Genomic DNA, 25,613 nt, shown 5'->3' on the forward strand with positions numbered 1-25,613 from the left:
TCTCCTGCATCTTCCCTCCAGCAAGGCAGGGCTATGCATTCCCCCAACTTCCAGCAGATGGCAGCACACAGCAGGGATTTTTCTGGGCCTGGATGGCTACAGCCTCCCAGAGAGATGTGAGGAGCAGGGAGGGCTTAGTTCCGCCCCTTCATTTTCCCTCCTGGTGAGTGATTGCCCCAAACACCCCTAGCCTTCCCCTTCCAGGGCCATTTCCACAGACACACTCAGGGAACACTGCACACTGGAGCAATAATAATTAATCACTATCAATTATTTAATACTCCTACTTAATATTAATAACAATTGTAATTAACAATACCACTTAGTGCTTTGCATTTGCACAGCGCCCTATGGACAGCTGGAGGGTAGTTAGTAGATATTCTGCATTAGCACTTCCACCTACAGAAAGCCCCCTTGAAGCCAGAGCCACACACATTCGCCCCCCCCCAGCCCTGAACTTGACTGGGAGTGCGAAGCTACTGCGCTTTCATGTGAACTACGAGGCTCTGGCATTAAATACAGGACAAGGCCGGAATGGAGGCAAGGCCAGGATTCACCCAGGGCTTCCTCTGCGCACTGTCCGGACTGTGTGTCTCTAAGCAAGACTCCCTAGAGTCTCCGGGCTGGGAGGGGAATCGGGCTCTTGTCTCTGTCATGGGGGCAGTCTGAGGAAGGCTCACTCCTCGCCAAGTTTTGGGGATCATGGTGCCTGAGTTGGTAAAACTATGCAGAACTGTTAAAATCCAGCCATTTTAAACAGGAAAATGGCCATTTGTTCTCCAGCTGGATGCTCTCTTGTCACACATGGCAGCATCCTGACAATCTGCTCATAGCCAGCCTCAGAAATAACAGTTGGTCTTACCATCACCTTTCACCCATGGATCACAGAGTGTTTTGTAAAGGGCAGGGCAGTATTATCCCTTTCTATTGAGACACAGAGGAGAAGTGACATGTCAAAGATTCCACCCAGTGAATCTGTGGCAGAGCCAAGAAGAGAACCCAGTAGTCCTGACTCCCAGCCTAGTGCCCTGGGCTATCCTGCCTCAAACCCCAGTGATCTAAAGGGAGGAGCCTTGAACAACAACTTGCTGTAAGCCCTTGTCTGTTTGCACTGCACTGAGTCAGATGCAAGGGCAACTCTACAGCTCCTTGTATGCTTGTCCATTTTCTTTATACTGCCTGCCTTCCTTGCTCTGCACCCAGCTGGAGGCCTGCACAGCAGAGGGGAGGATCCTCTCTCTAGGGTGATGCAGAAATGCACATTTCCAACTGGCAACTTCCCTGCAACAAAGACAGCCAGACTCCCACACAACTTTATGAAGCATTAACATGGAATGGAAGCCTTGAAAGAGGACAGTGAAACAGCCAAATAAGTTCAGTTACTGTGTGTTGTGCTGCAACATTGCAAGTGGCTAAAACATCCAATTCTTGAACAGTCTTTGCCATAAATAATGCAGGGAGAAGGCACAAGGCCAGAAGAGGAAGCTAGGGCACTACTAAGTCTTTGAGGCCTGCTGTGCTTTGCTGTCTTCACTTTTCTCTCCCTCAACCACATCTCTTCAGCCTCTTTGACTCCCTGGTGCAGGGAAGCCCACCAATGTGGCCTGTTAATTGCATCGTCCCACCCTGTAGTGTCTATATTAAAAGTTTTGAAGTCACTCCTGGAAACATCCTTGAAACTGAGCCTAGGTTGGCACAGTGGCCTTGGAGCATCCACAAATTCTCCATACAGGAGATCCTTCAGAATGCGTCCATCACCTATCCATTGCAGATGACGAAGCCAGCAACTGTGTTTAAGAATAGTGATTAGACTTGGCAGTTTTGCTTTCTCAGATACTTTGGTTTCTCACTTGATATTTAGAATATGATGAAGACAATGGGTGTGGAAAGTGTTTAGCCTACTCATGTCCACTGTAGGTGGTCCAAATCTTGCCACTATACAGCAGTGTAATCAAAGTGCACAGCTGGTAGACCCATACCTTGGTGTGGGTCTGGTGGCTGCCTTTCCAATGTGAGAATTAAGCTCAACATCTAGAGGTAGGTTATCCAGAACAGTTGGTCCTAGATAGCAGAGATTGTGACAAATTCTAGCATGGTACTAGCTATTAAAACTTCTGGTGCAGTCCACACATGTGTACCATAATCATGGTCTTCTTTAGACCAATGATTAGTCCAAATTTGTCACAAGCTAGTGCAAAGCTACTATCAAGATGCTAAAGGCCCTCTTCACTGTGTGCAACAGTGCGCCATCAGCACAAAAAAGTTCCCTTATTAGCAGGTATTTGACTTTGCTGTTAGCTCTTATATGTGCAGTGTTGAAGTGTTTTCCATACACCCTCAGTGCTAGATGAGAAAGCATGACAAAGCAGCAGGCAGAAGAATATATTGAAAAGTGTTAGTGCCAAAACACATCCCTGTGATACCACTGTGGATTACAAAGCAGTCAGCTTGATCATCATCATATTGGACTGTGGCCTTCATGCCATTGTGGAAGGATTGAATTAGACTGACGAGGACTGAGGGCAGCGGGGGGAGATGCAACAAATTATCTTGCAATTGGAAAAGACCCATTCTGATGACCTGGTCAACAGTCTTTATAAGATCTATGAAGGCCATGTAGAGAGGTTTTCCTTGTTCTTGACACTTTTCTTGTAGCTGCCTTAGTGAAGACTATGTGAATAATTGATCTACTGACATGGAAGATACAGCGACTCTCTGAATATATACATTCAACAAGAACTTGGAGTCTTTTGAGGCTGACCTTTGTTAATGCCTTACCAGCAATCCTACGGAAAGAGATTCCTCTGTAGTTGTTGCAATCACTCCATTCTCCTTTGTTTTTATACAGCATTATGATGTTGGCATCATTCATATCTTGCAATACCCCTCCTTCCCAGGCAAACAAGACATTGGGCAGATGTTTAAGTCTTATTCCAGTACTTCAGCTGGAATTCCTTCTTTTCCTGTAGCCCTTCCTGGTGCTAGGGAGGTGATTGCCTTTTCAAGCTCATTTATAAATGGTTCTATATCAAACTCTTTGATAGTCTGAAGCCTGGGGACTGCATTTAGTGCTGCTTCAGAAAGACTGGTTTCATGTGACTAAAGCTTGTGATACTGCATCTATTTGCTTCTGTTGATGAACACAGAATCATAGAATCTCAGGGTTGGAAGGGACCTCAGGAGGTCATCTACTCCAATCCCCTGCTCAAAGCAGGACCAATCCCCAATTTTTGCCCCAGATCCCTAAATGGCCCCCTCAAGGATTGAACTCACAACCCTGGGTTTAGCAGGCCAATGCTCAAACCACTAAGCTATCCCTCCCCGCAAGGGATGATGTCTCCATTAAGAGATTTGAGTGGGGCAGTCTTCCTGGCTGAAGATACTATTGCTTTCTTGATTCCATCATCCCCTTAGACCTCCATTCTCAAAGGACATTTGTATCTTTTCGCAGAGATAGAGCCAGTACGATTGAGCACGTTGCCTTATTGTTTGTTATAATGTGCTCTTGGCCATTCTGAGGTGAGCACATATTTCAGGAGAGGGGTTCATGTTGTAGTGGATATATGGCATGCATTTTGCTTCAATAACTGGAAGCATACTTCAGAGTATGTGGCAAACCAGTCTTTATCCTGTGCCGTCTTTTTACCGAAAGCTAGGGTTGCAGCTATGTGGATGGAGAAGATAACAACATGAGTCCCTTATGTCAAATTGGGAGCGTTGGTTGGAAAGGGTGTGGGGGAGGTGTTCATGTCTAAAAAAGTGTTTGGAGTTTTAAGAAATACAAACCATCATGAATATTGATCTAGAAAAAGCTCCTCTGTCATTTTACAAAAAGAAAAGGAGTACTTGTGGCACCTTAGAGACTAACCAATTTATTAGAGCATAAGCTTTCGTGAGCTACAGCTCACTTCCTCAGATGCATATCGTGGAAACTGCAGCAGACTTTATATATACAGAGAGAATATGAACCAATACCTCCTCCCACCCCACTGTCCTGCTGGTAATAGCTTATCTAAAGTGATCATCAGGTGGGCCATTTCCAGCACAAATCCAGGTTTTCTCACCCTCCACCCCCCCACACAAATTCACTCTCCTGCTGGTGATAGCCCATCCAAAGTGACAACTCTTTACACAATGTGCATGACAATCAAGTTGGGCTATTTCCTGCACAAATCCAGAATTTGTGGGGGGGGGTGGAGGGTGAGAAAACCTGGATTTGTGCTGGAAATGGCCCACCTGATGATCACTTTAGATAAGCTATTACCAGCAGGACAGTGGGGTGGGAGGAGGTATTGGTTCATATTCTCTCTGTATATATAAAGTCTGCTGCAGTTTCCACGATATGCATCTGATGAAGTGAGCTGTAGCTCACGAAAGCTTATGCTCTAATAAATTGGTTAGTCTCTAAGGTGCCACAAGTACTCCCTTTCTTTTTGCGAATACAGACTAACACGGCTGTTACTCTGAAATCTGTCATTTTAGGGGCAATTGCTCTGATTCACAAACTCTTAGCTTCACACTTTTCTTAATGACTTTACCATGTTCCATTTGCTGTGAGCAGAATTTTAAAAACACAACTCTGGAGAAAAAGGGAAGCAAATGGAAAGATCCAGGGAAACAAATCTAGCTTTTTCTTCCAGTAGCTGGGGAACTTGTCTGTTGGGAAAGCCATTGGCAGGATGAAGAGGAATGAGAATGTGAAAGATGGACCCAAATGGACCTGACCTAGCTACCTCAAAAATATTTTCACTTCCACAGTTTGAAAATAGTTGAATTCAAGATGCAACAAATCAAAGGATTTTGCTGTTTCTGGAATGCAGGAGGGACCATCAGTTTGTTTACAACCCACCCCTCAGACAGACATGTCAGATCACTGTGCTATTTATTAGGCTGAGAGAAGTGCCTCAGCTTCCAGCTAAACACAAAGTGACACTCTTTTAACATATGAGATTCCAATGGGTGGGGAGGGAGGACCGAGATGGGGGAAAGAGGGAGCAGAGGCTTAAGAGTCACATGAAACCTATTGATAAAACGTCACCATCCCCCAGAGACTTACAATAAAAACCATCAGGGCCTCAGAGCAAGCTTTTAACTTGATTTAAAGCCTTGATCAGAAATTAAGTCAGTGTGCAGTGCACTCTGGTTAACTCAGCCCTGTCCAGATTCTTGGCAGGCCCTGAGCATTTCCCTTGATGCCAGAGCACAACCGCCTCCAGACAGGGTTGTAGTGACTCCAGAGTGGATGGTCCAACAGTACAGTGTGAACAGGGATCTAAATCTATGCAGGATGCACTCTCTGCAGCACAGCGCTCACGAAACATGATGAACTCTGTGCATGCCCACTGGCCTGCAAAACAGCACTGAAGCCAAGTCAGTGCCAGCCATGCACAAGAGCCCACCGTGGCCAGCCCACCTGTCATGTGGGTTGGTGGGGGGGGAATGTCCCCTCATGGAGATGGGTCCAAGAGGGCTGGGGGACTGATACAAGTCCCATATCACACATCGACTCCTCCTACTGCACACTGCATTCAACAATCCTCCAGCACTCCACCGCCTAAACCATACTGCACAAAATCCACCTGCAGAGCACCACACCACACCTCCCTCACAATACACACACAGTGTGTGCAATACCACAACCTTGCAGCATCAACACACGCCTCACCAAGTGCCCTATTAAGCCAGCAGACAGCTTCTTTTGGGAGCCTTTGGTTGCCATCGCTGCCTTCTCTGACGGACTCCAGAGCAGGAACTGGGCATGCAGTGATCTCGGGGCTGTTTGGGGAGGGGATACTCACTGTGTGTGCTGCTGATGGGTTTGTCGTCCTCCTCGCTGTCCGGGCCTGAGCACCATTCGTCCCCACTGTATGGCTGTTTCCTCTCCAGCACACACCGACGCTTGCTGCGGGGAGCCACCTCACCTGCAGTGGGAAAGTACCTGTCAGAAAGCAGGGAGTGCCACAGCACAGCCATGGACTGAGTAGGCTGGGGCTCCGCCCCACCACCTCCTGGCACTTAGGGTCATGCTCGCAAAACCAGCCAGGAGAGTCCAAAGAACAGAGGGGAAGATGTACAAGGGTTCAGCTCCCTGTGATAGGCCTCACCCTGGCCTTGACAGCCAGCCTCAGTCTGCTTCCTGCACTAAACCACAGCAATCCCACCCAGCACGGAGCTATGTGGACTCCTGCCCAATGGCCGAACAGCCTGACTGTGGGTCAGAAGCCCTGCTATCCCCAAATAGCGCAGGACCTGCACCGAGTCTCCCTCCTGTAGTGCACAACTTGGAAGCAGCATTTCCATCTCTGCTCCGAGACCACTGGCTGAACTGTGATGTGCCTGCAGCAAAGCCCTGGTTGTGCTGTGGGTGAGGCCCTGCTAGCATGTCTTTGCAAAGAAGCATTTAGCAGTCAGAGCCCAGGCTGGGAGCCTGCTCCAGGACCCCTTCTCCAATGCAGTCATTCCTCACCTATGGGGGGATGGGATCACAGCCTGAGCTGGGTCCAAACAGCCACCAAGGAACTGTTTACAACAGCGTGAAATTGTTTGTCAGAGATCCAGAAGCTTTTGCTGGAGCCCCAGAACCGTCCTAGAGCTGCGACCCAGACGTTAGCCAGGGGAGGCAAAGCTCCTGCTGGAGCACTGAGCGGGAAAGCTCAGTCAATACCAGCCGTCTCTGCCATTCACAAGAGCTCAGTCTGGTGCAACAGACTGACATGGGAGCTCATTAGAGGCCTGTCAACTCCCATCTCCCTGCTGGCTGCAGCAGGATTGTTCCCAACAGGGTTCCACCCAGAGGTTTGCCCAGTAGCGGAAATGTGCCAAGCAATGGGGCTCCTACCCTCCCTTTGGGAGGCGATTCCCCAGCCTGAGTCATCACACTGCCGGGCAGCTTTCCTGGCATCCAGCCCAAATTTTCCCCTCTCAGTCTCAGCCAAGTTCTTCTCCCTCATTGCTCCTGCACTAACTCCCCTCCCTGTATGGGGTTCACATTCCTCAGCTCTCCTCCCAGCCAGTCACAATGAGCGCTCTCCCTTGACATCTTGGTCTCAGCATTTAGACTCTCCCCAGAGGCCTGAATCTGCAGCTGTGGATGGTGACTGGCAGGGAGAGATGCACCACTGGTTTTCATACAAGAAAAATTACTAACCACCCCTTCCTGCCCCCAGAAAATGGCAACTAGTTCCAGAGAAGAATTAAAGGAGAAGGCGCCGGGGGGGGGGCCCCTAGGGACATGACTGCAAAAAAACAACCGTAGAAGCGCAGCTAGGCCAAAGCAACAGGCACATGCTGCACTGGGGCAGGAATGAAGCTTTTGCCCCAGAGATGGCTTCCTGCCCAATGAATTCAATGGTCTCTCAACAAGGCAACAGGCAGGAGAGCAGTGTGTCCCCCTCCCAGGGCTTTGTCATGTTCAGAACCTGGCCTGTTCTGTCCCACCATCATCAGAACATAAGAACAGCCATACTGGGTCAGACCAAGTCCATCTAGCCCAGTATCCTGTAATCTGACAATGGCTAGTGCCAGGTGCTTCAGAGGCACAGAATGAACAGAATAGGCAATTATCAAATGATCCATCCCCTTGTCATCCGGTCCCAGCTTCTGGGAATCAAAGGGTTAGGGATACCCAGAGCGTGGGGTTGTGACCCTGACCATCTTGGCTAATAGCCAGTTTTGGACCTATTCTCCATGAACGTATCTAATTCTTTTTTGAACCCAGTTATGCTTTTGGCCTTCACAACATCCCTGGAAATCAGTTCCACAGGTGTCCAGGACCACCCAGCATGCAGGAGGGAAGAGTAACATACAGCAAGGATCAGCATGGCCAACCCAGCATCCATGTTTTTTGTGTTGTTGGGTTTTTTGCGGGATGGGGAGCCTTGTATCCATGGCATGTGACCTGGAGAGAGAGAGGTCTGCACATATCTTTGCTAGTAAGCATCCTCGCCAATTGCCTCAGGATGAATCTCAGGCTGCAGCTCTATAAACACAAGCAGCTTGGAATAAGAGATACTTCATTATTATTTGAAAGGACTCCATATACCAAGGGCCTCACGAAATTCACAGCCATGAAAAACACGTCATGGACCGCAAAATCTGGTCTCCCCCCCATCAAATCTGGTCTTTTGTGTGCTTTTACCCTACACTATACAGATTTCACAGGGAAGACCAACGTTTCTCCAGCTGAGGGTCTGACCTAAAAAGGAGTTGCAGGAGGGTCGCAGTATTGCCACCCTTACTTCTGCGCTGCCTTCAGAGCTGGGTGGCCAGAGTGCGGCAGCTGTTGGCCGGGTGCCCAGCTCTGAAGGCAGCGCCCCACCAGCAGCAGGGCAGAAGTAAGGGTGGCAACACCCTACTATGCAACTCGGACTTCCGTGTTGCCGCCTTCAGAGCTGGGTGGCCGGAGAGCAGCAGCTGCTGACTGAGGCCCCTGCTCTGCAGGCAGCAGTGCAGAAGTAAGGGTGGCAATACCTTACCATGCTTACTTCTGCGCCGTTGCTGGTGGTTGCGCTCCCTTCAGAGTGGGCTCCCAGCCAGCTGCCGCCGCTCTCCAACTCAGCTCTGAAGGCAGCACCGCCACCAGCAACAGCGCAGAAGTAAAGGCAGCAGAACCACAGCCCCCTACAATAATCTTGCGACCCCCCCCAACTCCTTTTTGGGTCAGGACCCTAAATTACAACACTCTAACATTTCAAATTTAATAGCTGAAATAATAAAATTTATGATTTTAAAATCCTATGACCGTGAAATTGACCAAAATGGACTGTGAATTTGGTAGGGCCCTACATATACTCAAATGCTACTTGGCTCCTGCTGCGAGTGAGGGAAGGCTTTGGCACTAAGCCCAAGGTCGCGGGGCAGAGATTTCCAGGGGTGAAAATGGAAGGGAGGTTTAGGGCCCTTTGTGGGATTGGTGTCATAATACCCTGCCATTTTATGACATTTGTCACCTGAGGATCTCAAAGCACTTTGCAAGACTGGCTATTGTCCCCATTACCCAGAGGGATAGACCGAGGCTCAGAGAGGGGGGAAAGACTTGCCTAAAGTCACACAGGGTGTCAGTGTCAGAGCCAGGAATAGAACACAGGAGTGGTGACTTCCAGTCCTCTGCTGTAACCCCCAAGACATCACTCCTTCACTGAGCCTCTTACACAGAACAGTGTTTAGAGACCAGATTCAAAACAGACATCAGTGAGCTGTAGCTGAATTGGGAGGCCAAAGAATTTACATAGGAGATTTAGGCATTCTAGACTGAGTTATTTTAATAATTCACCTGTTAAACTCAATGCTACAATATACTGAGCCAAAAGCATAGTTGGATTCAATAAAGGATTGAACATTTACATGGATAATGAGAACATCCCCATCCCATTAGCCAGGGCTATGAACTCTCACATTCCAGGGTATTAGCCAACCTCCCACTGTCACTGAGGAAGAAACCTTCCTTTTAGGCAGGACATAGTCTACAATGGTGTTTCTTGCACCTTCCTCTGAAGCAGCTGGCACTGGCTATGGTCAGGGACAAGACACTGGGCTGGATGCAGCTCTGGTCCAAGCCATCCTGCCAGCTTCTATGTTCCTGTAGAAAACGAAACAGATCTTTGATCATGAGACGTGCTGGAATATGGGCCAGGGCAGCAGTGCTACTCCTGGGAAGAGCAACTCCAGGCTACCAGGTGTAAAGATGGCCCCTAAGAAGAACCAAAGATACTGCCGGAGGTTCTCACTTTGCAACTCACAGGCAAAATGCCCCCATGTCTGCTGTAGTGAATGCCACATGCAGCCCTTTGGCACAGTGATCTGTAGGGCCCAACAGGCTGAGAGAGGCTGGTTAGAACAGGGAAGCCAATGGTCAGGAAGTGCTGACTAGGCCCTTTTCCAGAAACCATGTGATTTAACTCAGAAGTCATCCATTGCAAACAAAACCACTAACTCTCCAACAAACGACCCTCACACCAACTCCCTCTAACCACGGCTGGACAGAAACAAGACAGCTGCAAGGGCATCACAAATAGTCAGATCTTTGGCAACAGCAATTAGACAATTAACAAAACCTGTCTCAGTTCTGTGCTTGGAAACTGCACTATCGGGATTTTCACCACAACTCCTGATGACATGCTGCAGCTCACTGGGGCCTCAGAAGCTAGTGCAAAACGGAGCCCAGTATGGGGTATGTAGGGTGTCTGGGGTGAGGCTGCCAAACAGTGCAATCCAAGCATTCCCCAGCAGAAGGTGCTGTGAGGAGTAGTGTAGGAATACAGGCCATGACTGAGCTCACCATTATTCTAGTCCACCTGAAAGGAGAGAGCAGCCCAATGGTGCAGGAACACAGGCTAAGTAGGGGAGCTCCTAGCTAGCCCACCAGGGCCACTGCAGGATCACAGGCTGCAGGAAAGGTTCTTAGCTGCTCCACACCCAGTTCCCACTAGGATGCGAGGGGCAGTTCAGAGAAAATCTTTCCAAGGCAAAGGTTTTTGAGCATTACCTTTCGATTCCGTGTCCAGTGAGGGGGTGCTGGCTTCCCGCTGCTCTCCTGAGTCCACTGAGATGCTTCGTTCCCGTTTCACTTTGCCCTTCAAAGACCCAAAGTTTGGGACAGCGTTCTGGCTGTTTTTCAGTCCAGAGTTGCCAGGAGAAATCTGATTGGCTTTGCTGCCATGATTTCCCGCCCCTACGCCCTTAGACCCCAGGTTGCAGGTGGGTCCTTGGCTCACATTATGGTGCTGAGACTGGGTGCTGCTGTTACCTGTCTTTCCATGATTGGTCAGTTTATTGTCAGGGTGCATTTGATTGGCTAAAACTTCTGGCAGCGACAGTGGAGGGAGCTCTAAGTCCCTGCTGCTGCTTCCCTTTGGTCAAAACACCTGCAAAAAGAGAAAGCAACCAATAAACCTCTGTGCCCCACATGCCTCCCCCACCACAAGTACCCGTGGGCCTCCCCGCAAGCCATCCAGGGTGCTCACAGCCCAAGTGCCTCCTCCCCTCCTTCTATTGAGGGTGCTTGCACCCCTTGCGCCTGTCCCCAACCCTGACGGAAAGTGCCTGCACCCACACCTACCACGATGAGTAAAGCCATGTGCGGATACAAAGTTTGTATCCATATCTGATCTGCAATCCGCAAACATGGTCCATGGGTATCCACATCCCTGCAGATTTGCAGGGTTCTAACTATTAGCAAAGCCCAGCATAGGGATGGACAAATGGGGGAGACTGGACACAAAATTCTACATTCTGGGTCATCCCATGACACCACCTCTTCACCCCCCAAAAATAAGTTTTGAAGGCCTTTTTGCCAGGACTAATGAGATTCACGGTAATATTTTCTAAGTTGCATATTTAAATGTTACATTGGGGACCCAGGAGATCACAGCTGTCACTGTGCTGCATATCTGGCTGTGTGGAACTTCAAGGTGGTAGGATAGAACCAGACTTCTCAAAGGCAAAAATCAGGCCCTGACCCCTTGAGCTAAAGGAGAAACTTCCTTTGCTAGAAGCAGTATAAGATCTATGATACACAGAAAAACAATTCCACCAAGTAGAGGCATGTACATATACACACCAATTCAGTATGTTATGAATAAAATGGGGCTATTTTCACTCAAAGCTTGTCCTCTCTTGAATGGAAGGACACCCAGCACAATTCTTCCACACTTTCAGACAGATGTGGACAAATTAGAGAAAGTCCAGAGGAGAGCAACAAAAATGATTAAAGGTTTCTAGAAAACATGCCCTACAAGGAAGGATTGGGGTGGTGGGGGGAGAGAGAGCTTTATTTAGTTTGGAAAAGAGACGACTGAGAAGGGACATGATTAGAGTCTTCAAGTAGGTAACAGGTTGTTATAAAGATCAGGGTGATAAATTGCTCTCCTTAACCACTGAGGACAGGACAAACCACTGAGGACAGGACAAGAAGCAATGGGTTTAAATTGCACCAAGGGAGATTTAGGTTAGACATTAGGAAAAACTTTCTGTCAGGGTAGTTAAGCACTGTAACAAGTTACCTAGGGAGGCTGTGCATTCTCCATCATTGGAGGTTTTTAAGAGCAGGTTAGACAAACACCTGTCAGGGATGGTCTAGATAATACTTAGTCCTGCCTCAGTGCAGGGAACTGGACTAGACGACCTATCGAGGTCCCTTTCAGTCCTGCATTTCTAAGATTTTGCATGCGTTTCCCAGAGTACAGAACAACTTTGTACAGTGAACAGAAATACAGAGCCCTCAGGGCCTTAGCATCCCAAATTCTACTGCCCATTTCTCAGCCAGTCCCAGCTGTTGCTAGTACTGAAAGAGCCTTTCCGGTGCTTTGCAAAACACATGAGACATGGTGCCTACCAGTCAGCATGTGGTTCAACCTGATGGACAAGGTGTGACAACCCAGCCCACTGAGGGGAGGGATGCAGTGGGAGCAGGAGGTGAGAGGGGGCTGTTCTGAGCAGGAAATAATGAACAAGGCTGAGGGAAGGAGGGGATGGAGGCAGTGGGATGGATGGAGGAATGGGGGGCAGAGAGGTGAGAGACAGGCAGAAGTGAGAGCAGACAGGGGAACCAGCCAGCCAAGCAACAGTCACTGCTCTTGTAGGGGGCAAAGGAGTAGCTTTAGCACCTGCTACAATGGCCTGAGACAGGGATGCTTGATGGATGGGGAAAGCTCCATACCAGCCAGAACTTCCAGCTGGATGTTGTGGTGCAGCATGGGGCTGCCAGGGATAATGGGGTGAGGTCTTCACCAAACCAGACCTTGGGCACAGTTCTCTAGATAGCCCCACAGGATGCTCAGAGGGAAGACGGGAGCAAAGGGCACATATGGAAGGCTGGGAAGCGGTGTGTGTGTGGGAGGGGTGTTTGTTCCAGAAATGCAGATTCAGCCTTTCAGCAGCATCTATTTGACTTAACAGAGGATTCTTCCCCCCCACACACACCCTCACCCCTTCGCTGGGGCTCTCCTGTGTCTCTGCCCTGGGATAAAGAGTCTTGTGGTGACTGGAATGAGATGCCAGCTATTTGCTGGGTCCATTATCTGCTCTGGGGAGCCACCGAGCACCACTCACAATTCAATGGGCTGCCTGGGCAGCTGCAGCCTGCATCCCTCATGGCTTGTCACTGTTCCCTGCATGCAACAAACAGCAGCTCACTTTAGCAGGGACCAATAACCCCAATGAGGCACACCAGCCATCCCAGCATAAATGCAGTACCACAATGGGAGGAGAGGAAAAGGCAGGTGCACTCAGAGTCACCTGGGCAGAGGCAGGGGAAGCAAGCGTAGGGGAGCGGTGTCTTCCCCTGCCCTGTGCTCCTGACAAACCACCAGCAGTGTGAGATGGCTCCTGCACTTGAGAAAGGAACAGGTCAAAGTGTGTCCAAACTCTCCATGAGAAGTACCCTGCATGCTGTGCCAGGATCTTCCAGAGACATACCCCATGTCCCTCTGCTGTGTTGGCCCTAAAGATACAGACACTCCCCTTCACTCCCTTTTTACTTCCTGGGGGGACCCTCCAGCCAGCTGTTTGTGGAAGCTGCTGTGTTGTTCTCTGCATGTTCAGCTTTGTTAAACTCTCTACCTTACAGATACCACCCTGCCTACAAAGGAGCTTCCTTCCGCACATAGGCAAAGAGATCATCCCACCACACCCAGGGTACCAGCCCTTCTGCCTGGGCTCTGCTGCATGATGCCAGACCGACCTATCCATACACTGAACACAGCTATTTCTGCCGGCCAGGGACCAGAAGCGCTGGGCACCAACCCAAACCCCAGGGCTCTAAATAGAACTGAGTCAGCTCAGCAGTGGGATGGATGCCCTTTCTGACCTGCTCAGAGTGGACCTGGGGACACGCAATGGGGAAAAGCCAAGTCCCACTCCACTGCAGCAGGATGTTGGACCTTGAACAAGATGCAACAGAGCAGCCAGTCTGCCTGCTGCAGATCTGTGCTGTCCAAGAGACAGCAACAGCCTCAGGGTCAGGTCAGCCAGGACCCGAACTCAGGCAACCTGCACCAGTTTCCCCATAATCCCTGCAAGTCCCGTCACAGTGTTGTGCCTCAGTTTCCCCATCTGTAAAATGTGGGATCATAGCACCTGCCTCGCCAGTGGGTGTCAGACCAAGCCAGATGGGACTCGGCACACAGCAGAGAGAGGCCTGCAAGTGCACACAACCCACCCAAGCATTTCTAGTTAGTGAAGTGGGATCCCTCCTGCACCACTAGGCCTATCACTGCTTCCTAACTAGCAAGTCATTAGTGGCTCCCTCCTCCTCCTCATCCCCACACACCTAGCAGAGGGCTCTGCTTTAGCCTAGAGGAAGATGGTGAGCCATGGTGCTGATTAATTTTCACAGCACATAAGGGAGTAGCTAGCCCTTTAAGTGTCAGCCAGTCTCGCTTGCTTGCTCTCTCTCTCTCTCTCTCTCTAGGGACCTATTAATAGCAGCTGGAAAGATCACATCACTCTCTGGATATTTATACCCCTCATTCCACACCAGGAGAGATTTATGTCAGTGCTGCTGTCCCAGTGCCTGGCCAATTGCTCTATCTAACTGCTTCCAGGGGGAGGGGAGCAGAACAGGGAAGGAGACACTGGGAGGATGAGCGAAGAGGAGGAGAAGGTCCATATGGTGCAAACTGCAGCATTAAGCACACAGGCTGCCTGCAGGGACCCCTCAGCCCCTCTGGAAGCTGCTGTTGTTGCCAGACGGCATTCCAGAAAGCAAGCCCTGCAGCAGTTCCTGCTGCTGGTGGCCTGGAGCCTTTGCCTGCTGCTGTGAGATCCCAGAGAAGCCAGCAGTCTATGCAGCACATTGCACTACGGTCCTGAGGGTCACACACTTGACTTGAGGCTGGGGCTCCACTGGCAGGCAGAGAGATGATGCCATCCTTCCTCTCAGTAGCCATCCCCTCGTGCACAGTATGCAGGATGCTTTGAGATCAGCAGGGTGTCCGAAGTTTCACATAGACACAGCACCTCATTGAAATGGATCTCAAAGTGCTTCACCAAGTACACTCCCAGCAGCACCAGGATGCTGCCAGTTCAGGGAGGTGGGAGAGCACAGTACTGTATGTTTCAGAGTAACAGCCGTGTTAGTCTGTATTCGCAAAAAGAAAAGGAGTACTTGTGGCACCTTAGAGACTAACCAATTTATTTGAGCATGAGCTTTCGTGAATTACAGCTCACTTCATCGGATGCATACTGTGGAAACTGCAGAAGACATTATATACACAGAGACCATGAAACAATACCTCCTCCCACCCCACACTCCTGCTGGTAATAGCTTATCTAAAGTGATCATCAAGTTGGGCCATTTCCAGCACAAATCCAGGTTTTCTCACCCTCCACCCCCGCACACAAATTCACTCTCCTGCTGGTGATAGCCCATCCAAAGTGAAAACTCTTTACACAATGTGCATGATAATAAAGTTGGGCCATTTCCTGCACAAATCCAGGTTCTCTCACCCCCTCACCCCCCTCCCAAAAACCACACACACAAACTCACTATCCTGCTGGTAATAGCTCATCCAAAGTGACCATTCTCCCTACAATGTGCATAATTAAGGTGGGCCATTTCCAGCACAAATCCAGGTTCTCTCACATCCCCCCCACCCCCATACACACACAAACTCACTCTCCTGCTGGTAATAGCTCATCCAAACTGACCACTCTCCAAGTTTAAATCCAAGTTAAACCAGAACATCGGGGTGGGGGGGGGTAGGAAAAAACAAGAGGAAATAGGCTACCTTGCATAATGACTTAGCCACTCCCAGTACTGTATGTGTCAGTGATGGGGGAATCGTGGCCAAGGACTGGAGTGTAAACTCCTACTCCTAGGAAATGTGCCTAGGCTAGGGGACAGTTAATGACCATCCAGGGCAGACAAGAGGCCCTTGGGTTTAAGGCTGAGTACACAAATCACATCCATCAGCTAAACCGCTTGTACTTTACTTGTACTTGGGGTCTGAGTCAGCCTTGCCAGAACCCAAACCCATGAGTTCTAGAGAGTCTAGGTGCTTGAGACCCACCAACCATCCCATCCAGGCAGGCTTGAAAGTCCCTAGAGACAAGACAAGGGACACATCAAACTGGGAGATTCTCTCATAAAAGTCCCAATGCTTGGAACATTTCCATTGTCCATGGGTGACAAAATCAGTGAGCAGACTGACTTGATCGCTATGGATTCTGCTGACAGGCTCCACAGGGGCTGGGGCCTGTGCTGCCAGCCCAAGGGCACAGCTGGCTAGAAAAATGCCCACTGTTCTCACTGCAGTCATTAACCCTCTGGCTGCCCCTCTGAACTGCACAGCACCAGGACAGTGCACTCGTGATCTGGGCAAGAGTCATCTCTGCCAAGCACAGAAAAAAGGTGGACAGAGCCGCTTGCAAAGAATAGAGACACAGCACAACTATATCAGCACCATCACAGTGGTTACAGGGCTTCTGTGGGCGATGCAGTGACCCTGCCATACAGACAGCACTTTTAGCAATAATAAATCATTAACATAGTGAAGGGGAAAAGTAATGTTTAAATGAAAAAGTTAACAAAAACTGTTTACATCCTGTATGCACAACAGAGATCCACATATCATGCCCCCCTCTCCCCCGTAGAGGCACTCCAGCCAGGCACAGACAAAGACATTCCCCACAGACAGTGTCCATACCGCACTAAGAAAAGGAGTACTTGTGGCACCTTAGAGACTAACCAATTTATTTGAGCATGAGCTTTCGTGAGCTACAGCTCACTTCATCGGATGCATACCGTGGAAACTGCAGCAGACTTTATATACACACAGAGATCATAAAACAATACCTCCTCCCACCCCACTGTCCTGCTGGTAATAGCCTATCTAAAGTGATCATCAAGTTGGGCCATTTCCAGCACAAATCCAGGTTTTCTCACCCTCCACCCCCCCCACACACAAACTCACTCTCCTGCTGGTAACAGCTCATCCAAAGTGACCACTCTCCCTACAATGTGCATGGTAATCAAGGTGGGCCATGTCCAGCACAAATCCAGGCTCTCTCACACACACCCCCCTTTTTTTCCGGGGACACACACACACACACACACATATACACAAACTCACTCTCCTGCTGGCAATAGCTCATCCAAACTGATCACTCTCCAAGTTTAAATCCAAGTTTAACCAGAACGTCGGGGGGGGGGGGGGGGATAGGAAAAAACAAGGGGAAATAGGCTACCTTGCATAATGACTTAGCCACTCCCAGTCTCTATTTAAGCCTAAATTAATAGTATCCAATTTGCAAATGAATTCCAATTCAGCAGTTTCTTGCTGGAGTCTGGATTTGAAGTTTTTTTGTTTTAAGATAGCGACCTTCATGTCTGTGATTGCGTGACCAGAGAGATTGAAGTGTTCTCCGACTGGTTTATGAATGTTATAATTCTTGACATCTGATTTGTGTCCATTTATTCTTTTACGTAGAGACTGTCCAGTTTGACCAATGAGTGAGTTTGTGGGGGGGGGGAGGGGGGAGGGTGAGAAAACCTGGATTTGTGCTGGAAATGGCCCAACTTGATGATCACTTTAGATAAGCTATTACCAGCAGGACAGTGGGGTGGGAGGAGGTATTGTTTTATGATCTCTGTGTGTATATAAAGTCTGCTGCAGTTTCCACGATATGCATCTGATGAAGTGAGCTGTAGCTCACGAAAGCTCATGCTCAAATAAATTGGTTAGTCTCTAAGGTGCCACAAGTACTCCTTTTCTTTTTGCGAATACAGACTAACACAGCTGTTACTCTGAAACCTGTCATACCGTACTAAGACACAGAAATTGTCTAAGCAGTAGCCATGGTTTCCTTCCGAGTCTCCCACAACTTGGACTGTGTGCTTGGAGGGGACCTATCTGCCGTGTTTGGCAGAGGAGTTAGAGAAGACTCTGTTTTCTGCTTTTATTAGGCCATGCTGCCTTTGGGGCTGGGTTCTCTCTGATCTCACTGGCATCGAGAGGCCTTTGGATATGAAGTGCCCTGTAAATAAGATTTCTCCAGAGCAGAATCCTGGTTCCTCCCAGCCTAGCTCCATTCTAGGGCAATTAGCAAAGCCCCTTCCGGGCCATGCCTAAACTTGGAAAATAGGTCATATTTAGAAACAGGTTAGCTAACATGTTAACATTAGTGTAGACTAGGCTGGAACAACCCTGGGGGGGGCTAGTGACCACCATTGCCAGTGAGCTGCCCCTATTTGCCTAGTCAAGCCATAGCTTCAGAAGATTTCTCTTTAGATCAGGCATTTGTCTCAGTTCTCTCCCTCTTAGTTACAGAATCAGGTGAGTTTGGTGCTCATGAAAGGTTATTACCATCTCCCTCAGCCAAACACAGTACAGATAGCCACACAGCTCTCTATCGCCTCCTCAATCCTGAACAGCAGCCCCCCTACCAATTCCAGCCCTGGGCTCCCCACACACCACTCTGTCAGTGCCCCTCAATACCAATCAGCAAACCCTGTTATTTCAGCCCCTGGCTCCTCCTTCCCTCAACACTGCCAATCCTGACTCAAGCCCCCCTGATAATCCAGGGTTTCTCTGGGGAGGTTCTCCTACTTACATTCTAACTAAATCTGGCCTCTCTTAGTTTGAGAGATCCAACAGAATTGCAGCCAGAAGTGACTGCTTGCAAGTTTTTACAGTGCCTTAGGCAGTAGCAACAGTTGCATCCTGTTGAAGATACATAGAGAGATAAGCCCCTTCCCCCATCAGTCTCTCTGCAGTGAGATGATGGACTTCTTGGTGAAGGGGCAGATGAGAAGCTTAGGAAAATTGTCCAGAAGACATGTCAAAATCCGGGCCATGGAAGATCCATTGAGAAGTGCCTACATGGACCCAGGGTGACAAATGACCCAAAATATTCCTAGAGAGCACACATCAAAGAACGAGCCTGCATAGAAATGTGGCTCCCTTGACAACTAGTGACAAGACAGCAGGTTTAGCAGACACCTTACCCCTACCTGGCAGCTTTAAAGACATCAGCAACCTTTCATTCCTAGTTGTTAAAGCAAGGAGCCAGGACTCCTGGGTTCTATTCCTTGCTCTGCCACTGTCTCGTTGAGTGACCTTGACTAAGACACTTCACGTCTATGTGCCTCGGTGTCGCCATCAGTAAATGGAGATGATAACCTAGTGTGCTAAGGGATAAGTGAAGCTTAATAAATGCCTCTACAGCCTTTTGAGATGCTAAATGCAAAACATTGCAGGCAAGTATTTGGTGCTCTGCACATTCAACAAGCCGCAGATTTAAATCAAAAGACCTTTAGACAGGAAAAAAAAAGAAGCTGGTTTCAATAAGTCTCCTGCAGTCTCAGTCTGATCGATGGAGGAGGAGGAAACTCCAGGCTGAGGAGTGAACCTGACACAGTCACAGTCCCGGAATTGCTAGCTGATATTTCAAGCAACTTGAAACCCTGGTGCATTCTCGGAGGAGTTTTTGGTGAATCATGCTCCTGCTCAAACTGAAAGGATGATAACACACAGATTCCTGACGCAGCCACAAGAACGCAGAGGCTCCCCTACCCCCTGCCTCCAGAAGGAGCAGGGAAGCCACCCAGCAGCCAATCCGCCTGCCCTGCTACTTCCACATTTGAGTGCAGACTGACAACACTGCAGTGCAATCCTTCAGTCACACCAGCCAGCAAGAGGGGAGTGCACGGCACACTGACAGAGCAACAGCGAGAAAGGAAGCAGGGAAAACCAGAATCAAGACAATTAGAGAAGGAAGGAGATTGACCATGTCAGTGACACCTCTCTACCTGTCAGCAAGGAGACACTTGGTCAAGAACTCATAACAGGCCAAAGTAAATCCGGAGTTACATGGGCACAGGTGAAACCAGAATTGGGCTCTCTATGTGCTGTGCTGTCATGCCCCACAGAATGACAATGCCCAATGAGTGCACACATGGAGAGATAACAAGGAGTCCCGGTGGCACCTTAAAGACTAACAGATTTATTCAGAGAGTTCCACAGACTGATTGTGTGCTGTGTAAAAAAGTGCATCCATTTTAAATGTACTACCTTATCAATAACACTGATGTCCTTCATTCCTATATCACAAGGCAAGGGGAATAGAAGAGACTGACCTTCCTTCACTATCCATTCATTCTTAAATCTGACGGAATAATGAAGTGTATTGGACTCACAAGCTCTATAGCAGGATTTAAACAGCCCTTCAGAAAGAACTTAATGTTCTGTTGGATCCTACAGGTTTTTAAGAGTAATTTTGACAGAATCCTATTACACCCATCAGGGCTTTTTCAAAGGGCAGGAACAATACTTTACTTTTCCACAGTGTTATTTGGCCAAGGATCTCAAACCATTTTAAAAGGGATGAACACTCAAACTTCCTCTTCCATTCCCTGCCTAGGGATACATATCCCCCACATTATAGATTTGGAAACCAAGGCCCAGACAAACTGACAGATCTGTCTAAGAACAGAGGGAATCAGGACAGAGAAGGGACAGAACCTCCCCTAAATATTGCTTTGCACCTTCCCCATTTCACTGCAGGTTGCTCATGCCATCTGCCCCCAGCAATGGCCAGTCAGCAAAGGAAGCTTCCCCTCTGTGGTTCTCTGACTATAGGAAATGCTACTTCCGAGCTAGAGCATGGCTCTGACCGCCAGGCAGGCAGCTCCCCTTCCTAGTGATTCCCGAAATCAGTTACCTGGTTTGCTCATTGCCTTGGGGTCTCAGCCCATTTGGCAAATCCTCCCTAGCCACCTCACACATGTAAGATGTATAGGGAAGAGTCAGTGCTCCATGCTGTTCTCACACACATTGCCCAGCTATTCAATGGGACTTTTGCAGGCGGTCATGCAGAGATCAGACAACCTGATTCCCAAAAGGAAGGAGAAGCCAGTAAGAAAGTTGTAGTGGTCCCGTTGTCCCATGTATGAGATGCTGCAGCTACCCACTTCCCAGCACTACAGGCATGCAGTGATAGGGAGCTCAGGCAAAAAAGCCATGAATATCTAAGGCACTTGCTGGCTATTCAGGCCTGGGGAGCTTTGATTTCCTTTGAGGCAGGAGCTCTCCCGCACTGTGTCGGAACAGGCCAGAGTCACAAGCTGCTGTTGGGAGCCAGCTGCCCATTCCCAGCATCTGGTAAACATCTCAGAGCTCTTAGGTTGCAAGGGGAGGTACTGGCACTGCTCAGTCAGAGCTGGGCCTCGCAGAGAACAGAGCACCAGCATGGCTGGGCTCAGGCAGAGCAGGTCCTGGTAGGGGAAATACTCATGAACATTAACCACCTTTCCACCCCCGCCCCCCCGCAAAGTGCCCAATGAACATTCCCAGCCCCAGATCCTGTTACTCAGAATCTCCTGAGACCTCATCCTTCCCCCAGCACCCTATTCTGCTACCCAAAAAATCCCAGAACCTCAGCCTACTCCTCATTCTCTGTTACTTAGACAATTCCACGGGACCCCCTGTGTCGCCATGACATGCAGCTCCTTAGTGGGGGCAAGAGCACTGATGAGACCTGGACTACAGCATGTAAGGGGAAAGCTGCAGATTCCCTATTTGAACCACTCTCCCATGTGACGTTGCCAGCCCTGGCGCAGCCCTGCAGTCCAGCCCCCCTTTGCCCAGCCACTACATAAGATAACAGGGTCCCCTTATGCAATTCTCACCATGCTTGTGTACTGATGTCTTTGCTGCCACTGGAGCAGTGACCTGCTGTGGAATTCTGCAGCCTCTGGCTTTTGCTCTGGGTGTGGACCTCTGCCCCCCCCCCCACTCTTAACCATCTCAAGGGTGCAGTGCTCTTGGGCAAGACCTTGAAACCCCAGCTCATCACTGCTCTCCCATGGGTGCTATGTGAGAGCCAAGGCTGGGCTTCGTCTGTGTGCCATGCACATGCCTGATGCACCCACCTCTGGGGTGGAGTGTGTTTCAGCAGGCCGCATATAGAGTTTATGAAACATTTTGGGATCCTTCAGAATTAAACAAAATACTATGATCCTGGGACTCCATGGAGTGGCCAGTGAGAGGGGCCACAGGCAGGAGAAGGCAGGGCAGATTCCCATGCAGAGGGTGGGCATCAGGAGCAGTCTGCAGACCCATATTTTTACCAGGATCAGGATCCAGGCCTGGATGCTGGTAGGCCACTAATACTGCCAACTCCCTACCTGTTGCTTTAACACCTTAACCACTGTCCCTTTGTGTGGCAGCAATGTTCTTTCTACATGCCTATTGTGCACTGGCCCTTGAAAGCATGAGTGCTCCCATCCTGAAAGGGAGCACCACAGGTGCTTTTACACACATTTACCAGCTGCAGCTGGGCAGGCCAAAGGATTAGTCTTTGGGGGAAGAAATTCCAGCTAGAGAGCAGGAAAGGCAGCTGCGAAGAGCAGGTCCTGGGGTGTGGAGCCTCTAGATCTAAACCCAGTAGGAGAATGGAAGCCATTACCATCTCCTAGCTATCTGGTGCCCTCTGTTCAAACATACCATGTGATGGGTTGTTCACCCCACACCAGAAAGGAAGGGGTTAAAAGCAGCATAGGGAAGCAGTGCAGGGATCAGCCAATCGGAGAGAGGCTGCAGAGAGCAGTCAATCAATGCCCAGTGGGCTCACATAAAAGAGAGCTGCAGGGACAGAGACAGTCAGCTGCTGCAGGGAGCCTAAGGAGTAAGAACTGTGTTCCTAGTGGGCTGCAGGAAGGGTAGCACCTTGGACAGAGCAGTTGCTGGCAGGGACTGAGGGAGCGTCTGGCTGTCTGAAAGCCCTGAGGAGAGGGTGAAGAAGGTGCTGGTGGCACAGGGAAGTGGCCCAGGGAATAGAAGCAACATTGAGTGAGGCAGCAGGAGGCTGCTATCTACAAGGTCCCTGGGTTGGGACCCAGAGTACTGAATGGGCTTGGGTCACCCCCCTCACCTGCCACTGGGGAAGTGGCTGGACTGTTGAACTAAGATACTTCTCCCTCCCTCCCACGGTCCCAACCCCGGAAGTGTGAAGAAACAGATGGTGATACAGCTGGAGGGCCGAATCATGAAGAGAATGCTTCGGTAATTGGACTGAGCCTGGTTTGCAAGTGGAGACAACGATGGGAGAGGCACCACCTGGAGAGGGCACACTGGCTGGAGGAGCTAATCCCTGTAACAGACAGCAGGAGGCGCCGCTCCGGTGAGTGGACTTTGTCACACAGCACTTGGCACTAACTGATCCTTTTCAGCAGAGATGGCAATGACTGAATGTGCCACGGTGCTCTGAGTCCTAAAGGGGGCCTGTTGAGGGCAGAGGAAGTTCCTCCTCTCCACATCCCTCACCTGCAGGCCCCCCAGTACCAGGCAAGGAATGGGGAAAAGCCTGGGCATTTTGTGACAAGGCTATGCACTGCCAAGGATGGGATGAGAAAGATGGCAATGGAGAGGCCCTCCCAGTCCAGCTGCTCGAGGTTCGGCCAGGCCAGGTGTTGCCAAGACAGTGTAGGCCTGTGGTGCCCAGCAGGTGTCTGCACTGCATGAGAAGGGAGTGCTGGCCTCCCCATCATCCCGGAAGGCTCCTGCCCTCAGCAAATCCACCCCCTCCCAATTCCCCTCTCCCCACAAGATCACACCTGGCTCCCTATTCAAGAGGAGCTCCATCCAGTACTTCACTCCCCATGCCAAAGGCTGAACAAACAAACATCCGGTACCCGGCACCATGCCCTGCAGGCCCTACATAGCCACGTGGCTTTCCAAAGGAGTCCCTGGGTATCTCAGACAGCAGGCCTCTGTACAATACAACACCAACAGCCTGTATCACAGGCACCACAGCTATCTCTTAGTGCCAGCAGCTCAAGGGTGAATGCGATTTTAGCCCAGGCTGCTCACCTGATTTGGGAGGTCAGGGAGGAACCAGTCTACACACTTCACCTTGAATGGTCCCTTGAAATGTGTGTTAACTACTTATGCTAAACAATCTGTTCCATTTTGTAATTTGCTATGACACTCTCGTCTCTCAGACCTGAAGAAGAGACTAGATGACCTTCTGGGGTCCCTTCCAACCCTGATATTCTATGATTCTAAGAGCTCTGTGTGAGCTCAGAAGCTTGTCTCTCTCACCAATAGAAGTTGGCCCAATAAAAGATAATACCTCACCCACCTGGTCTCTCTAGATTCTCCTAGAGGCAGCTCTGACTGAATCGCCAGCAGCAGCCAATGGGGTGGGTCATCTGCTTTATAAGTGAACTTGCTTCCTCAGGTTTCAGAGTAGCAGCTGTATTAGTTTGTATCCGCAAAAAGAAAAGGAGTACTTGTGGCACCTTAGAGACTAACCAATTTATTTGAGCATAAGGTTTTGTGAGCTACAGCTCACTTCATCGGATGCACGAAATGAGCTGTAGCTCACAAAACCTTATGCTCAAATAAATTGGTTAGTCTCTAAGGTGCCACAAGTATTCCTTTTCTTCTTGCTTCCGCAGTGTCTCCTTCTAAACATTCCTCCTCTCCACACCCCTCTCCTGCAGGCAGCCTGGGTGCAGAGGGCTCCACTGGGCCTACAGCACTGCTAGCTGCCATCACTCCGTCACCTGAGAATCAGAGGGGTTCAGGAAGTGCCAGTGACTCACCGGAGACTCAGCCTCATCCCCTGGGGGTAGGGGGATAAAGACTAGCTCAGGTATTACCTAGTAACATAAAATGCAGAGCTCCCAGCACCTAGCCTCCAGCCCAGTGTGCCTGGGGCAGGGCAGGGCAGGACTCCCACACAGGGCACAGACTCTTAAAGGGCACATACAATACTTCCCTCAGCCCCAAGAAGGGAAGGGAACAATCACAGTTTACATTTTTGTAGCTCCTTTTCAGCAGAGAGAGTCTCACGGTGCTGCACTCATGAGGGAAGCAGCTATCATCCCCTTTGGAGAGAGAAGGGCTTAAGTCAGTGCCAGGCCTGTAATACCCAGGAGTCCTGACTCCCTTTCCTGAGCCCCTCCCTGCTCTAAAAATAAGGCCAGTCTCTCCCACAACAGTCCCACCTCCCAAAGGTCAGCAGCCTCAGAGCAGGCTACTAAGCTCAGTTCTCCCAGGGCTCACACACGGGGCATTACAGTGTCTGCACAGTGTCAGAGAATGCAGGTCAGGCCTCAGCGAGCAGCAAAGCCCAGGGGGCTCCTGCCCTTAGACTAAACTCTCCCTTCGCAGGTGTGACATACGATTCCAGTGGGAACCCTGTGCCCAAGGGATCAGACAGGCCACTCACAATCCCTATCTGCCTGCAAGGTACATTCCATGCCAGCAAGGCGCTCACACAGAGTTAATCCTCACCAGTTGCCTACCCTGTCTTCTTGGATCTGCCTGCGTGGGGATGGTCAGTGCCTCCTAGGATTAAACCCACAGGCAACTCCAGAAACTTGGAGCAAATGGAGGGAATTCTCCTTCAGCTCCCAACATGGAGGAGCAATCGGCCAGCTCAGCCCAACCTCAGCACGTCTCAGATTGCATTGAGGAGATTTTCAGTGGCGTCTTGGCAAGTAGTCGGTCTCTAAACCTGGCCCATGGACTCTGATCTTGTGCCACTAGGTGTCACCGCTGCCCAGGGGATTCAACTAAACTCCCAGGCCTTACAACAGCTGGCACTGAGAACTGGCAAACTCACTCACCTCCAGCAAGGCAGACAACCTGACACAGCACAGCAGTGGA

The 25,613-nt window shown here is 49.8% G+C and overlaps 1 protein-coding gene across 6 annotated transcripts in view; it reads right to left on the reverse strand.

Annotated features, from left to right (window-relative positions):
* Positions 1 to 25,613, reverse strand: part of BCL9L (BCL9 like) — a 91,406-nt gene that overhangs the window by 15,415 nt on the left and 50,378 nt on the right. For all 6 annotated transcript variants that reach the window (XM_073320639.2, XM_073320636.2, XM_073320635.2 and 3 more), the window contains 2 exons: positions 10,484 to 10,862; positions 5,799 to 5,921 (listed from right to left, as the gene is read on the reverse strand). In XM_073320639.2, coding sequence (XP_073176740.1) covers positions 5,799 to 5,921; positions 10,484 to 10,784 — 424 coding nt within the window. In that variant the 5' untranslated portion in view covers positions 10,785 to 10,862. The remainder of the gene's footprint in view (positions 1 to 5,798; positions 5,922 to 10,483; positions 10,863 to 25,613) is intronic.

This window comes from Lepidochelys kempii, chromosome 22 (assembly GCF_965140285.1).
Source record: "Lepidochelys kempii isolate rLepKem1 chromosome 22, rLepKem1.hap1, whole genome shotgun sequence".
NCBI lineage: Eukaryota > Metazoa > Chordata > Testudines > Cheloniidae > Lepidochelys > Lepidochelys kempii.